Raw genomic sequence first — 15,770 nt, forward strand, 5'->3', positions numbered from 1 at the left:
TTTTAGGCTGTAAATACCTTTCATCTAAAAATTTATTAATATTAATAAAGAATTCAACACTTTTCACCAACGTTTTTTACTCGCTTCGAATTTACAAACCATGTTGATTTTCGAAACTTTCGTGATTTTTCATATTAAATGCACTGAGTTAGAGTCAGATCTATTACCCGTATTTCCTTTGATGAACAGAATATATGACAAATTTTCAATGAAAATTTACACGTATTTGTAATATAGTTTCTGAGTTTATCCATGCAAATGTGATATTGTATGTAATGCGCATGCGCAAGATTGTAAAATGAAGATGACTTCCGGATTTTATAAAGGAATTTTCGTTGATTATTAATTAGCAAAGCTTGATTGAGAAAAAATAAAAACAAATTGGTTATCTTCAAGTACCAATGATGTTTAAAATATATAAAACCAAAGACAGCACTCTTCTGATTTCTCGGTATTAAAGCCTAAATTCGAGTCTAATAATTTGATATAGTAGTATAGAGAACTTTTTTACTAGATATTCTGTGAAATGTACATTTCATTTCTACTCGAGATTAAGAGTTTATACTATCCATGTACAATTCAGAGAATGTTTACTTTTCTTCCTGCTAAAGATTCAAAGTAATATAGAATTTATTAAACCTAATAGAGATTAAAGAAATGTATATTTTACTTATTGTCAAAGATTCTAAGTATTGTATTTTTGACGTCTTGTCAGAGATACAGAGCTTACAACCATAACAATTAACATTTTACTGTCGGAGATTCAAAATTATAAACATTTTACTCATCGAGAAATTCACAGAAATGATCATTTAACGTTCTGCCAGATACCTACAGGCGATCCTCAAACATCTAGGATAACACTTGGTGCACATATACCGTTTGTATTTTATTTTATTTCAGCTTGTAATCCATGAAACAGAACAACAATCAATTTCACCAATCAACCAATGGTAATATACAATTCAAATAATTGCTTTTCATGTATACCAATTCAAATCACAAATATCTGTTTAAATAGCATTCGTTTAATCCCTATAGAAAGTATACATAGACATACAGCATTGAAATAACGAGGACAAATAAGCCACGTGGGATGGGCGAATCTTTATATAGATGATAATAAGGGAGACAAAGAGAAGCATTTTGCAAACAATTGCCCACCTCTGTTTCTTTCAAAGGTAACAATTACACGTCAATAAGTATAATGAAAAAAAAAAACAAACATTTTAAGTACAAAGCGATCACAAAATTACGTACACTTACCAATCAAATTGGTTTGTAAGTTAATCAGCTTTAGTGAATTATTGATCTTTGAATTTACTGATTAACTCGTTACACATTTTCTGCATTAAAACATTTAATAGTATCTTTAGACAGTTCATAAATACAATGTATATTATTGAAATTATAAACAATGGCATCGGTTCTATGTGTCCTCTCCATACATGTACCCAGTTGACATGTTCTATGTAATAAAGCAGTACGGTAATACAGAGAGAGAGAGAGAGAGAGAGAGAGAGAGAGAGAGAGAGAGAGAGAGAGAGAGAGAGAGAGAGAATTTAAGGCTTTTGACAAATGAAATAATAATTACTATTGCCACACTCGTAGTTCATAAAAAGTCCATTTGACCATGTTGGGAAATGAATACAATTTTCTGCTGAGTTGTTTTGTGGAAATCCAGCCATCCAAAAACCAGAGGGAACAACGCTTCCATCTTTGTAGCGGAAGTCCGTTTCATTCATTTCGTCACTTCCGTCGATCAGATATGACGCAACAAAATTACCTGATCCATCTTTATCTATCGTAAAGAAATTAATGCACAATGTAACCAAGTACACACCTTGATATATTTTTAACAATATCAGCATAAATTGATGACAATAAATATGCATTTACGCCGGTTTTTGGCTCAAGGTAAACTACGTTGCAAAATTTTAAAACATGCCGGTTTTTGGCTCAAGGTAAACTAAGTTGCAAAATTTTAAAAACGAGCAAAACTATCTCTTATGAACAGTTCCCCTCCTCTATCCCTTCTTTCCGGCTAACTTTATAGCTATTTTTCATATTTAAAGGAACTTGGACACGATTTGAGCAAAATTTTTAATTTTATTTTTCCATTTTTAATGTGTAGAATGGTTAATATGGGTATTTTTAATGCTTTATCAAAATCTTAAAGTCAGATATTGAGTTATGAGCAAGATACAGAGTTTGGAATTCTTTGTTTTGTAAACAAAGCTCGAGCTTTGTTACTGTCTACATATGTGTTCTATTGGTATAAGTTTCAATCCAATGTTGCTTTCTTCTGTTGATAATATATTTCATAAACACATTGAACAGGATTGTCTTGTTTCTTACAATTATTTTGTCAAAGAAATGGTAATTCCATAATTTATATTTTTTGTAAACAAGACTCGAGCTTTGTTTAAAAACAATGACTTCTTACCTCTGTGTCTCTCTCATAACTTAAATCATAACATTCAAATTTTGGTCAATCATTCAAAATATGCAGGTAAACCATTTTATATCGAAAAAATAAAAAATAAGATTTTGATCTAAAATCGTGTCCAAGTCCCTTTAATCTTTCATGTCTGAAAGTAGAGGAGCGAGTTTAAATTTAAATAAGTTTTCAAACTAAAGATAAGGAAGTTGAAACGTAAACCATCTCCACCTTTAAAACCCCTTTATGTAGAGACCCCATTACAGGCGACGACGTATGCCTGACGGGCGACTTTGAATATCAATAGATCAACGAATCGACGGTTCTTATTTTAGTGACAAGGTGACATAAATAAATACATTGGCAATTGGTTTTTAGAACGCAGTTGCTATTCGCAATTAAAAAGTGAACTGCGTTCTAGAACGCAGTTCGCAATTCAAAATTTATAATTCATATTTGGGGCCCGAAATCTCCAGGGTCTTCTCAAGTGGTATACCACTACCACTGTGAAAATATGGTGATGCAGTTATCTATAGTTTTTGAGAATCGGGTTTATTTGCCATTGAAAAGTGAACTGCGTTCTAGAACGCAGTTCGCAATTCAAAATTTATAATTCATATTTGGGGCCCCTAATATGAATTATAAATATTACGGACTGCGTTCTAGAACGCAGTTCACTTTTCAACTGCAAATAGCGAACTGTGTTCCAAAACCCGTTTGCCAAAGACATTTACGATAACACAACCCCCTTTCCTGAAGAGGTTGTTTTTTTTAAATAACCACCCGACAATCTTTTAAAAGGTCCCATAATTACCTATACACCTAGTGTGATACAATATATCTGTTTTACTTGAGTTTAAATGAATGAAATTCCAACCCAATATTCTATAGCTTTATGTGGGGTTCATCTTGCTTCCCCGCATAAAGTTTAATTTTATCTTGCCGCGCCCACCAAAAAAGATGACATAAAATGATTGGTCGTTTTATCTGTCATGTGTGACTTATGCTAAAAATTGTTACCGTTCATAAAAACATTTAAATTTAAACGGTTAACCAGCATGCATCGCGCTTTTTATTACGTTTTTCAAATAGCGATGCCTCTTACTTAGATTTGGGTAGGCCAGCAGGGCGTCACGCTTGGCCACCGTGTCGATGGTTGCCAAGGATCCGCCGTGTGACCCACACACCTGCTGCGCCGTCGTCAGGTTCCCCTTGACGTCAGAGATCCAGAAACACAGATTCGCTGCTCGGTTGTACTGGAAGGGGGCCACGCAACTCGCTACAAATGGTACAAATTCAAAGCCGTAATGATTCGTTAATTGATTATATAATGATTTTAAAAACGTTTTCCAATGCGTCAAACAGGTGGTCTTTTTTCAAAGGCAGATACTAGTATTTGAATGCAGTAATTAAACAAACAAGTATGCATACTAATATCCCTAGATGAAGTCATACGAGAAAGCTGATTCTTATTACTTGCATAAATTGATAAAAATATAATATGGAAAGAAAATTATAAACGAGACTTCATCATAACAATATTCATTAAAGAATCGAAACAATTTCATTTGGTAAGATCATCCACTATTTGACATGATTAAATTATACCTGCTGTTTGTAATCCATAAGCTAAAAACCCAGATGAGTTCCGAACGTCGATGGAGTCAAGTTGAACATCTTGAGCTATACAGGTAGTGCTGGTTTCTTTGTAGAAATGCGACATACAGCGCGCGTCCGCCGTGCACTCCAGAGCACACTGCACCCTGCTGACCGCCGTGCGCATCCACAGGTACGCATCGTCCTTGACCTTGTCCTTGAGATTCAAATCCGTGATCCACAGTCCCTCTATGCCCCCGGGAGGAACCGCTCCTACAAACAAATCAAATATACCTAAATGTGTAGTACGGAAAGTCTGCTGAATTATCAAATGAACTTATCAAATGTTTTCTTTGTGACTTACGGGTATAAAAGTTACAGGTTACTGATGAGCGGAACGGGGGAGAGATGGGGGGTCCGGATTGGGGAGATTGGGAAATGGAGAATTTTTTTTATCGGACGATCAAAAGTATAAATGATTGCTAGATCACATACAGTCCGCCCAATAAGCGTCTAGTATCCATTTTAAAGTATTTCTCCCGTCTGAGTTGAAGTTCAAGGCGCACATGATCTCCATTTTTAAAACAAGTAATAATCATATTGTGTTGTCTGATCAGCAAAGAGGGGTTATTTATCACCACTGTGTTCGGCATTCACTTGTAAACTCAATTTAGATTCGATAAACAATGAAGTTTTTTGGCGGGGAAACTAGAATTTCTAAGAGAAAATAACCATATGCATGCATTTTTTTCTTAAAATTTTCAGTGCACTTTACATTTGATTTGCAATTGTAATACAGGTAAACGTATAACTCACAATATGTTTGAATCATACTATGGAGGCCGTGTTTAACAAAATTACAGTATTTGATAGATTTTATGCAAAATTCACATACTAAAGTATGATCAGTTTAAATAAGCATTATGTTTGATGTTACTGAGTGAAAATTACATTTTAACCCCCCAGCCACCCAACCACCCACCCACATTGTATTTTTGAAACATGTTAATATATAGATTTCAATAATTCACTTCTCAAAACATCTTAATAAAATACAGTAAGGAGTAGAATACCTTAATTAAGTAACTTGTACTAAATACTAGTGATTCTGACCCAGAATCTGCATTCTAAATAAGTCACGAATTTTCAAAAGCACAAAGACTTAATGTTCCTTGCCTAGATCTTGATCAAATCGACAACACGTATAGAACCATTTTAACAAGACCTTGGACTTTCGTAGGACGTAATTGTCTATTTCTTGCGTCAAAACAAGTGAAAAACGACGAGGTATACACCGATTGCGTAGTCTTAGCCCAAAAGCCAGACAAATCTTGTTGATTTCAGAGAGCCTTGGCTGAGTGGCCAGCAATGAAATTGACAGGCCTACGTCACATTGCTATTTAATGCAACTACCCAAAGTCCAAGCTCTTGTTAATATGGTTCTAAAATATATGCCAAGATAATTGTATATGTAAAGTAAGTATTCCCAACTGATACCTTAGTACTGCTGTTAAGAACTGGTACGGAGTCAAACTAATGTTAAGCGAAAAAGAAATTAACAAGTTGCTGTCCTTTAAAAAAGGACTACAATACGTGGACCATTTGTATGTGTTTCCAACGAAAACGCGAAAGCCTAAAGATTATCAGAGATTCCACCGACTCTAGCCCTCTGCTTTTAACCACTAAATTTGTACGTTGTATTACGTATGCATGTCTGTATAGCCCTGACTTTTTATCTCAGAATTTAAAGGATTCATACTTCTAAAGTAATTATGATCTATCTATGAATGAAGTTTGCATGTACAGTATCAGGCATTCGGTGAATTCTACTATTTGTGCACATGTCATGTTGTAAATTTTGAATTTACTGGGTGGGTGTAAATACAAAATTTACACTTGTCATGTTGTAAATTTTGTATTTACACCCACCCAGTAAATTCAAAATTTACAACATGACACACACATTACGATTCGCACTACTTTGTTAACTATGCAGTGACAGCGTTGTGTAAAAACTTCATATTTATATGATGCATTTTTCTTGAGATTTAAACTTTTATACAGTGACATAATTATTCAATCATACTTAAATGCTTAAAAAATTTAATCGGGAAGTTCTCTAGCCTCACCTACTATAAAAGTAAAGTTAAGTTACTTGTGTATTCGGAAAACAACAAAACATTACAAATTATGCTATTTGATGCATGTTGTAGTTTCGGCATAACATTAACTTATTTCATAATACTGATAGTTCATATCACATGCCAATCATTTTTTAAAAGGAATACTTTGTTTCTGTACTGTTTACCGACAACTTTACAATTACCACTCGGAACTACTCGGATGTCTCGCGCACTCGACATTTGTATGGAGCGTAGGGGAATCAGCCGAGGATTGCCGATTGTACAATTACAGCGCCTTTGAACTTAAGTGTGCATATGGCACGGAATCCCGATCCCGATTCAGATAAACGTGTGCTAGCCTGGTTCCCTGAGCTACCCATTACGCACAGGAACCAGGCTAGCTCATGCGCAGGCTGAATTTTCCCCATTGCATCCGGTTTAACCTCGCTTATATATTTTCTGCGTGGACCTCAGGGTCCACGCAATAACTTTTAGATGTTGAAACCGATCGGAAAGTTTCTATAACTATTATAGATTTATGACAAGAACCAATTCGATTTGCATATCTTTTTAACTGGTGCTATTCTTCATTACAGATGGCATTTTCCCACGATCCAAAGAACTATCAGTGCTTGTAGTACGGCCAGACTCTTTGACACGCGGAAGCAATCGCTTTGTCTATATGTAATGCATGAATATTCAATTACTGCCGCTTCCTTAACTCAAGAAATGCATTGACTATATCTAAAAGACAAAATATACCATAATGCATGGCCGTTTTCCTAGGAAACAACTTGCACTGATGCTACATGTATTTTTTTTTTTTTACAGAAATATCAATTTACACCCAAAGCCTTTCATGGCTATTTGATGCAAAGAAATAAAAATAAATTCAGATTTAAAATTCGTTCATTTTTAACTGCCTCGAGATCTAATGATGCACTTTAAGATTAATAAATAATTATATATCAGCTTTTATTAATTTTCTCCGGTTAGTATCATGGAACAAACCAGTAATATTTTGATATTCATTTTAATCGCATCACAGGAATTTCAATCCTCTGATGTTTGAATGCTGAGGTAAATTCGATTGATCTTTATCTAATCTTCGCAATAATGTTGCTATAAATATTTCTTTTCAGAAATAGAGAAATAAAAGTACAGAAGGATTGAGAACGTTATCATTCCATATAAATCAAAAAGATGCAGAGATATTGCAATTACACGTAAGTTGTTCTGAATTTTTGGCAAATGTATATACTATAAATATTCATTTTATATAGATATAAAACACATAATGTACCATTCCGTATAAATCAATCAAAATTGGTGCAGGAGATGGAAATTAAAAATTCTCTAAATTTTAAGTAAAACACAGAGTTTTTTTTCTGTATAGAATATTCATTTCATAATGTACCATTCCGTATAAATCAATCAAAATTGGTGCAGGAGATTGCAATTAAAAATTCTCTCAATTTTAAGTAAAAAATACAATGGTGTTTCTGTATAAAATGTTCTTTTGATAATGTACCAGTCCGTTTGAACTCTTTATAAAATATGAATTTTAAATTACTAGTCCGTTTAATCAATCAAAATAAATCACAGATGATGCAATATAGTACTATAATTTAATTCTGGTTGTAACGCGCTTTCTGATTGGCTAAAAAATTATTTTATATCGTATAAAGAATGTCGCCTACGTCATAGTAAGACTAACGTCTAAAATGTATCAATACGCCTGACGTTACGTTTGAATTTTGTACAATTTTACGTCATTTTAAAGGTAAAATGACCGTTTATATATACAATGAAGAAAAAAATTAAATTATAAGCAATGAATTCAAAATTTATTAGTTTTATACGATATAAAATGGTTTGTAACAGTTTACGCTTTTTTATAAACCGCTTCGCGGTTTATAAAGCGTAAACTGCCCCAAACCATTTTATATCGTATAAAACAAATAAATTTTGAATTCATTCCTTAGTAAAGTTCCGTCTAATGATACCTTCTAGTCAGTATATTGTGGTGTGGTTCAAAACTTCAGGGACTTACACTATTTGGATTCTCTGACAACTGAACCATTTGAATTTGTAAATATAATCCTTCAAAATAATGAACCGACGAACCTTTGAAGGTTCGGATTACTGGACAATCAGGATAATAAACCTTAAGACTATAGCTATGATTATTGGACCGGGACCGATATGATGACCATAAGTACCGGTATCAAAAAATATTGAAGCTCATGCAGATTTATTACACCGTGTATACACTCTGCCGAAATAAAGGCATTGTTGTACTTGACTCCAGAATGGAAGCAAATTTTGAATATTGTGTTTCTGAAAATAAAACTTTTAATCAACAGTTAGATTGTATCCAAGATTCTCTTTTATTTTCATAGAGGGGAAGTATGAGTGACATATGAGCTCGCTCAAACAGATATGTCCCTTGTATTGTTCAGTTTATCCATCAAATAATGATTGAAAAAATAAGTGACTTCATAGTAAGTCCAATGTACCTTTAAGTTTATGCGTTGAACATTGATGAAAATAAATACATCAACAGTCATTGATAAAGAATGATAATCATTGGTTTGGTCCCAAATTTCCTTTTTGAAATCAAGCAATATCAGATAATCTTAATAATTTAGCCCTTGATCTATATCATATACATCAATATAAACCCATATTAACAGAATTTTAAGTTTATGTCGAATAAACAAAAATAATAACTATTGTCATATAAAAAAAAACTTCAAATGACTAAACATTGTATTATCATTTCTATACAAAAGGGCTTTGTACCCAAAACAGTGTTTGACAAACAGAACAAGCAGGTTAAACTGTTAGTCTTCATCCGAACAACTGTTGTTTACAGAATTTTGTTTTATTGAATTAAATTACTCAGTACCAGTAAGTGAACGGGTTTACATTTAATATAAAATAACATTCGGTACACGACACAAGAAATATCGACCAAAGGACCTATTTAAATCCTTTAATTTTATTCATGTTACTTATATATACATATAATATAACATATTATAAACTAGTCGCGATTCCTAAACCTCCCCTCTATCCTATCGGCCTGAGTAGAGTCTGCTCTTCCCCGTGTATAAGTTAGCAGGGTGGTAGAATACGTATAATTGCGTGTAAGAAACATTTCCGCAAGATTTTTTTTTATACAAAATTAAATCTTTATCATGTAAAATAAGAATTTATTAACTGTAAAGTTAATATTTAGCTCTTAATTTTTCCTTTATTAAAATTCTCTATTGTTATGTTTCCGTGATTCTAAATAAGTTTAATTCCCAACTACATATCAAACAAAAGTAGAGTTCTGCTAATTCAAGATGATAACTTACATATAATATTGAATTGTAATTACATGAAAGATTGCGAATTTAATAAATTAACTACATCAAAGTTCATAAATTTCAGAATCAATCACAGAGATAAGATTTTTTTCATGAAAAATATTTAATATACGTCCGGTCAAGTTTGCAAAAATGAAAAAGGGATAAACTTCCAAAGAAAAAAAAACTCACCTAAAACGACTTTAATGAATTCCAGGGAAAAGAAAATAAGAACTGCTCTCGTCATTGTCTTCTGTATCACGTGATCTAGGTGTCTGGGGACCATCTTCTTGAATGAAGGGACAGAGCTCAAACGTTGCTGTCTATTGTCTGGTCCTCACTAAATACCTGCCTCCTATACCCGTAATCCACAGGACGCGTCACATCACACCGCTGTGATCGATACTGGAGAAAGTTAGCTCCCTAGAACTTCAAAAGCAAACGATTATCTTGAACTACAGAACTCTTGGGTCTTTTCATAATCTAGGTAATGTCGACGGGATAATTATTCGAAAGCTTTTCAGATATATTTAACACATAATTCGGATATTTTCACCGTAACATTTGACGAGAGGATCGTGTAGAACTATTTAACAGAAAAAAGGGTCAAAACAGTAGGACGGGATTATCGCGGCAGTAGCCACGGGCCACTCGGAAATTCATAATTATAGATAAAAAGATAAAGCTCAGCTGATCGACCTAGATAGTGGTTAATTTCATTAAGCGCTTTGACAATCATAACTCTTCCATTCTTCTCTGTCAGAAAAATTGCTCCATTCCAAGCAGTCGGTCGTTTTACATCACCATTTCCTTTAAAGTGGTAACCCTAGCCCTCTCTATGACATTTGTGTATGGATCCTATTTGGCAGTAAATGCTTGTCTAATTACTGTATCCAAAGATTTCAGCTTCACAGTCTATTTAACGATTTGTCCAAACGACACAAGCTTTGACGGGTTTATTCGATGCCAAAAGAAGCTATGAAGTTAAGTTCAAAGCATAGGGCACACACCTTATTATCGAAAGTCCCATTACGTTCGGTTCATTACGGAGTATTATTGCAAGTCAATTTTCACCCGAGTAGTCTTATCAATATTTTGAAGCAAACAGCGTTAAGGATGCGTTATAGCCTATTAAATGTTGTCTTGTTGGTCCAATATGTTCAAGAATCACAAGGCTCATCCAATTTGAGAGCCACTCATTCGAACACGTAGATAATCCTGTCCATTAGTGCCCTCGTAGACCCAACCAACCTTCTATTACAGATAACGTTCCTGAGGACAACAAACTTCACCCCTAAATGGCCACACGTCACAAAAAAACCCACAGGTCGTACACTAAAGAAACAAGAGCTGAGAAGACATACATTATACTTATGAAATCTTTATGAATGAAATGTTGCCGAATTGACCATCAGTTGTTAATTTTCCGCATTAAGACGATTATGTAGGCCCTCCAATGTGGTGCCTTTCCGAAACCAAACAGTTTGGTTATGGAACGATTGATCCAAAATGTCTACAAAAACAACTTTCCTGCATGCTAGTTTTACAAATAAAACTTTCAGAAATTATATATGAAATTATGAATGAAGTGATTCTTGGATAATTTTATGAGTACGAATGATAGATTAAGATAAAAATGATCATTTATTGCACCGGAAACACCATAAATTCAAACTGATCAACATTTGGATCGATTGGATTCAACTTTTCAACTTACTTTCAAGAGAAATGATACAACAGTTACTAGTCTAGATATATAATCAACAATTAATAATTAGGATCGAAATGTTAGGGATAAAAGTTCCAAGCATTTTTTTTTCATATACCCGGTATTTGTTTGTGATGTACCGGGTAGCACTTCATTCATATTTAATTTCAAAACTAATAAGTGTGCACGGGCTTTCATTTAACATTCGGGTACTTTATTAAACGGCTTTGGCAAAACCATCCTTAAGTTTATAGTTTTGTACTTTGCACTTTACGGGTAAATACATTAGCGAAGAAAAAACATGTACTTTATAGTATGGAAAAAAGGGACCCAAGGGAGCGATCGTAAATGTCAAGAAATAAAAAAAAAATGAGAATTAAGCCCTGTGATTATTTTGATTTTGAAACACAAGTTTGTTTTACATCCAAAATCGTAATTGATCTCAGTGGTGACTGTAAAGATTTGGTTTTTAATACCCGCCTTCAGAAACTGTCAGTAAATGATGTCAAAGATTTAGTACGATTACATATTCCTCCGCGGGTCGGCAAAACACAACATAAGGCAGTAACAGAGGGGGAGAAAAAATCCAAGTTTGTGATGAAATTAACAGAGAAAAGAGGGAAAAAACAAAATATCAAAGAATGTGTCCAAGGTTCTCGAAATCTCTTTATCACAAGCGGAGAAATACATCAACTATCCGAGGCCATAGATGATCTAAGTTAAGTGTAGATTTGTATGTAAATTACTGAGCCTCCTGGTCCCATAGAAGAAATCAAAGCGATTCAAGAAGCTGGAATTTTGACTGTCATAAAGTATTTCCCTCTGGGTCAATAATCCTACACCTACATAGCGCCATTACCCAGCATCCCGTCTATGACCGGAAGCCAAGTGTTCTTAGGACTTCTGGGTCAGGGCACAGCTGTGCTCCTCGGTGTCAGACGAACAAGATGAGTCAGTGAGCAATGTCACTGTGTGTTCCATGGCCTGATCAGTGATCACTGCTAGCATTTCCCATTAAGTACTTCTCAATGAACGTACAGTAAATTAGGGTTATATCGAAATTCCAGGGACAAGAAATTTAGATTCGCTGCTATTCGCTTTTAATATCAAGAAAATAAAGAACCGATTTCAAGATAGGAAGAGTATGAAACAGATTCGATGCAAATATGAATTCGTTATAAACGTACTCGCGATAAGCGTGTTTTACTGTACATGGTTGTCTTCCTATATAGCGACCGCGAGGTACCACGCAGAGGTTATAAACCAATGGGCCAGTCTCAATGATGTTTCGTCATAGTAGGCACAGAATCACTTTTCGGGCTCGAAACACCACCCTCATCTAAACCGTGGTCATACAGCCTAGAAACAACTCCGTATGTGTATAAAAATGCTGCATTATTTTGTTGTGGTACCCAAGTTAGTGGTAATATGTAAACAATTCTGTCGTGTTGAACATTAAGTTGATCTAGGTCATTCATGACTATGTCATAGTTTCAGATCTTAAAAAAATATATCAGTAGTGGTTCTTTCAAATCTTATTCCAGGGTTCTCAAACTAGAGATATGAAATGTAGGACTATTTATAAAGTTCTAGGAAAGTAAATATTACATCACTTGAAAAAGAATAAATTCTAAGCTATTATTTGCTTTAAATGAATAATTTGTTCTGCCTGCCTTGCTTTGATAATCATCACCGGTTGGTATGGTGAAAATGGTCTTGTATTTAGAAAGAGTTCCAGAAGGTAAAGATTGAATCAAATTTTGGAGACCTTGAATATACAGAACAAGCATCGACCGACATAACCAACAACGGGCCGAGTGTGTGTGCCAATTTTACCAACAGAGGACGGAAGAACATTTATAATGCATTTAAGGAGACGCAACAGAGATCTGGCAGCACTACAAGTTGTCATCAAACACCCAAACAGACATTGAATCTTAAAATAGCACGATCTCCAACAAGCTTGTTCTCTCATTGGTCGATTGCCTTTGTACCCGCGAACAGAACTTAAACATTTGATTTATGTCTTTTCGATATTTTCTTTCAGGAAAGCGGCCATTATAAACAAATTAATAAAGACAAGATAGAGGGACGTAAATCGTTCAGGAAATTTCGGATCCTTGGAAAGGAAGAAGAAAGCCCCGATTCTCGTGCTGAGGCGCAAATTTATTCTTCTTTTTTAGGACAACATTTTTTTCTATCTAATAAAGTTTTATTCTATAATTGTACTACATTTCATAAATCTCATAGACTGTTAATTTCAATATAATTGAGAGATTTTAATAGAAAAAGTCGCTGACACGTCAAATTATCTTGTCCAATTATTCGACATTTTGGCTCATTATCGCGGCTGTGGCTATGTTCTATGGCTGTTTCAGGGTGGTAAAGTGTTAGTAAGGACCTAACCGCCTTCCCACTCCGCGTTAAACACAGTGTTTACATCGATAGGCCTCATTTATCCGCGCTGGAATGAGCGCCAAGTTTTTGCACTTTTCCCATATCCTTGATTTTTGGGGAATTTTTTAATTTGTTTTTTATTTTTTGTTTATGGCTACAGACATTGTTTGTGTCATCATTATGGAATCAATGAAATAATGCGTAAAAGGGACCGGTTACAAAGAAAAAAAATATACATATTGATTATTTTAAAATGACTATCATTATTTTTTAAATGATTATCAAATGCCAATATTGTTATTTGCCCATAAAGTCTATTTTAAATGAGAAGGGAAGGTCAATATATCTTAAGAAAGATACTTATTTCTCTATCTCTCCGCTAGTGAGATGATAATAATTCTACCCCCAAAAAATGGTATAATTAACTTTCTCTGAGAATTTCAAGACTTTTTAAATCTGACCTATGGATGCTCGCTGTAGACAGAATTGACATATCACGATCTATCGTCTGCTGTTAATTTTTCAGACATCAAGCCCCCTTAGCCACCTGCTCTCAAATGAGCCGTTGTTTTAATCACGTCCTTGCCACAAATGACAAAAGAAGCTTTCAAATCCCCATTATATAAATAGTGCCTGTTTGGGAGGGTAACAGTTGAAATTGACACCCCGAGGAAACCATTGCCAACCGACGCAAAGCGGAGGTTGACAATGGTTTTCGATGGGTGTCAATTTCAACTGTTATCCTTCCAAACAGGCACTATTTATTTTATTATACTGAATGTCTTAATTTTAGAGAATTTTTATATTGACGTAATTTCTACGGCGAACCGTACGCGCATAATTTACGCGCATGTAACAATTCGTTTTGTTATACTTTCATGTTAAATACTGAAATCTGATTGGTTAAGACGCAGTTAATAATATTTACTATTACCCTCAGCGTTAGCAACGCACTTGGCAACGGGTAACATTAAAAAATGTTACATGCGCGAAAATTATGCGCGTACGGTTCGCTGTAGAATTCACGTTATTCCTATATAAAAGCAGTAAAATTTTCTTAAAAATTTTAAAAAAGACATTCAGTATAACAAAATAAATAGTGCCTGTTTGGGAGGATAACAGTTGAAATTGACACCCCTCGAAAACCATTGTCAACCTCCGCTTCGCGTCGGTTGACAATGGTTTTCTCGGGGTGTCAATTTCAACTGTTACCCTCCCAAACAGGCACTATTTATATAGTGTTACCCGTTGCTAAGTGTGTTGCTAACGCTGAGGGTAATAAAACGGATTATCAACTGCGTCTAAACCAATCAGATTTCAATATTTAACATGAAAGTATAATAATATCAAATATCCACCTTATTAATTTTAAAATGCAGTGAAGTGGCTTTCTTTCAAACACCAAAGCTGCTATGATTCGAACCCACCATCCGCCACACAAAAACCACACTGTGAGACGGCATTGTGATTTGTGCATGATTTGATTACATTCATTTAGTTTATGTTTTATTATTTGCACTTCCTATTAAAATTTACCAATTAAATTGTCACAAATTAACATTAAATATAAGATACCGCGGTACATAATATTTAGAAATATCTGAAAAATATTTGTTCAGAAGAAATTTGTGTTAGAGTTGGTACAGTAAAACTGGTTGAAGTGAACACACATCGTCTGTGCTACGTTCCGATCACAAAATTAAAGAAATTGCACATGGATTATAAAATTGTCATGAAACATCGATTATTTTGAGGAAAATGGCGGCCGTTGTTTACGCCATATTTGGGGTGCGTATTATACATAGGACCTGCTGATTTTTCGCCATTTTTTGTCAACTTTGGGGTTGCGTTTTATACACGGTACTTTACGGTACATAATATTCAGAAATATCTGAAAAATATTTGTTCTGCAGATTTGCGTTGGAGTTGGTTCAGTAAAACCTGGTTGAAGTGAACACACTTATTATATGAATTCCCTTTATACCAATGCTTTTTTAATTCCCCTTAATATTATAAAAGTTAAAAACTTAATACTTTTCCAATGCATGAAGGCGCATAAGGCTTGTGCTTTTCCCCAGTTTCAGTGGTACTAAGCAGACGAGTGTCATTAACTCTCCCTGGATGGTACACCAGTCTATCACAGTTTAACC

General features: G+C 34.4%; 1 protein-coding gene across 1 annotated transcript; it reads right to left on the minus strand.

The window, feature by feature from the left end:
- Window positions 1-876: 876 nt before the first annotated feature.
- Window positions 877-10,528, minus strand: LOC128166695 (uncharacterized). The gene is made up of 4 exons (XM_052832011.1): window positions 9,708-10,528; window positions 4,049-4,309; window positions 3,546-3,719; window positions 877-1,801 (listed from the first exon to the last, which is right to left on the minus strand). The coding sequence occupies exons 1-4, from the start codon at window positions 9,799-9,801 to the stop codon at window positions 1,563-1,565; spliced, it is 768 nt and encodes a 255-aa protein (XP_052687971.1). The 5' UTR covers window positions 9,802-10,528; the 3' UTR covers window positions 877-1,562.
- Window positions 10,529-15,770: the final 5,242 nt, after the last annotated feature.

This window comes from Crassostrea angulata, chromosome 10 (assembly GCF_025612915.1).
Source record: "Crassostrea angulata isolate pt1a10 chromosome 10, ASM2561291v2, whole genome shotgun sequence".
Taxonomy (NCBI): domain Eukaryota; kingdom Metazoa; phylum Mollusca; class Bivalvia; order Ostreida; family Ostreidae; genus Magallana; species Magallana angulata.

Excerpts from the sequence above, each read along its gene's own strand:
- LOC128166695 (XM_052832011.1), bottom strand. The coding sequence starts at position 9,801 with ATGGTCCCCAGACACCTAGATCACGTGATACAGAAGACAATGACGAGA. Across the intron at positions 3,720-4,048 it reads TTATGGATTACAAACAGCAG|CGAGTTGCGTGGCCCCCTTC; the intron begins GTATAATTTAAT and ends TACCATTTGTAG. Across the intron at positions 1,802-3,545 it reads GCTGGCCTACCCAAATCTAA|ATAAAGATGGATCAGGTAAT; the intron begins GTAAGAGGCATC and ends TCTTTACGATAG.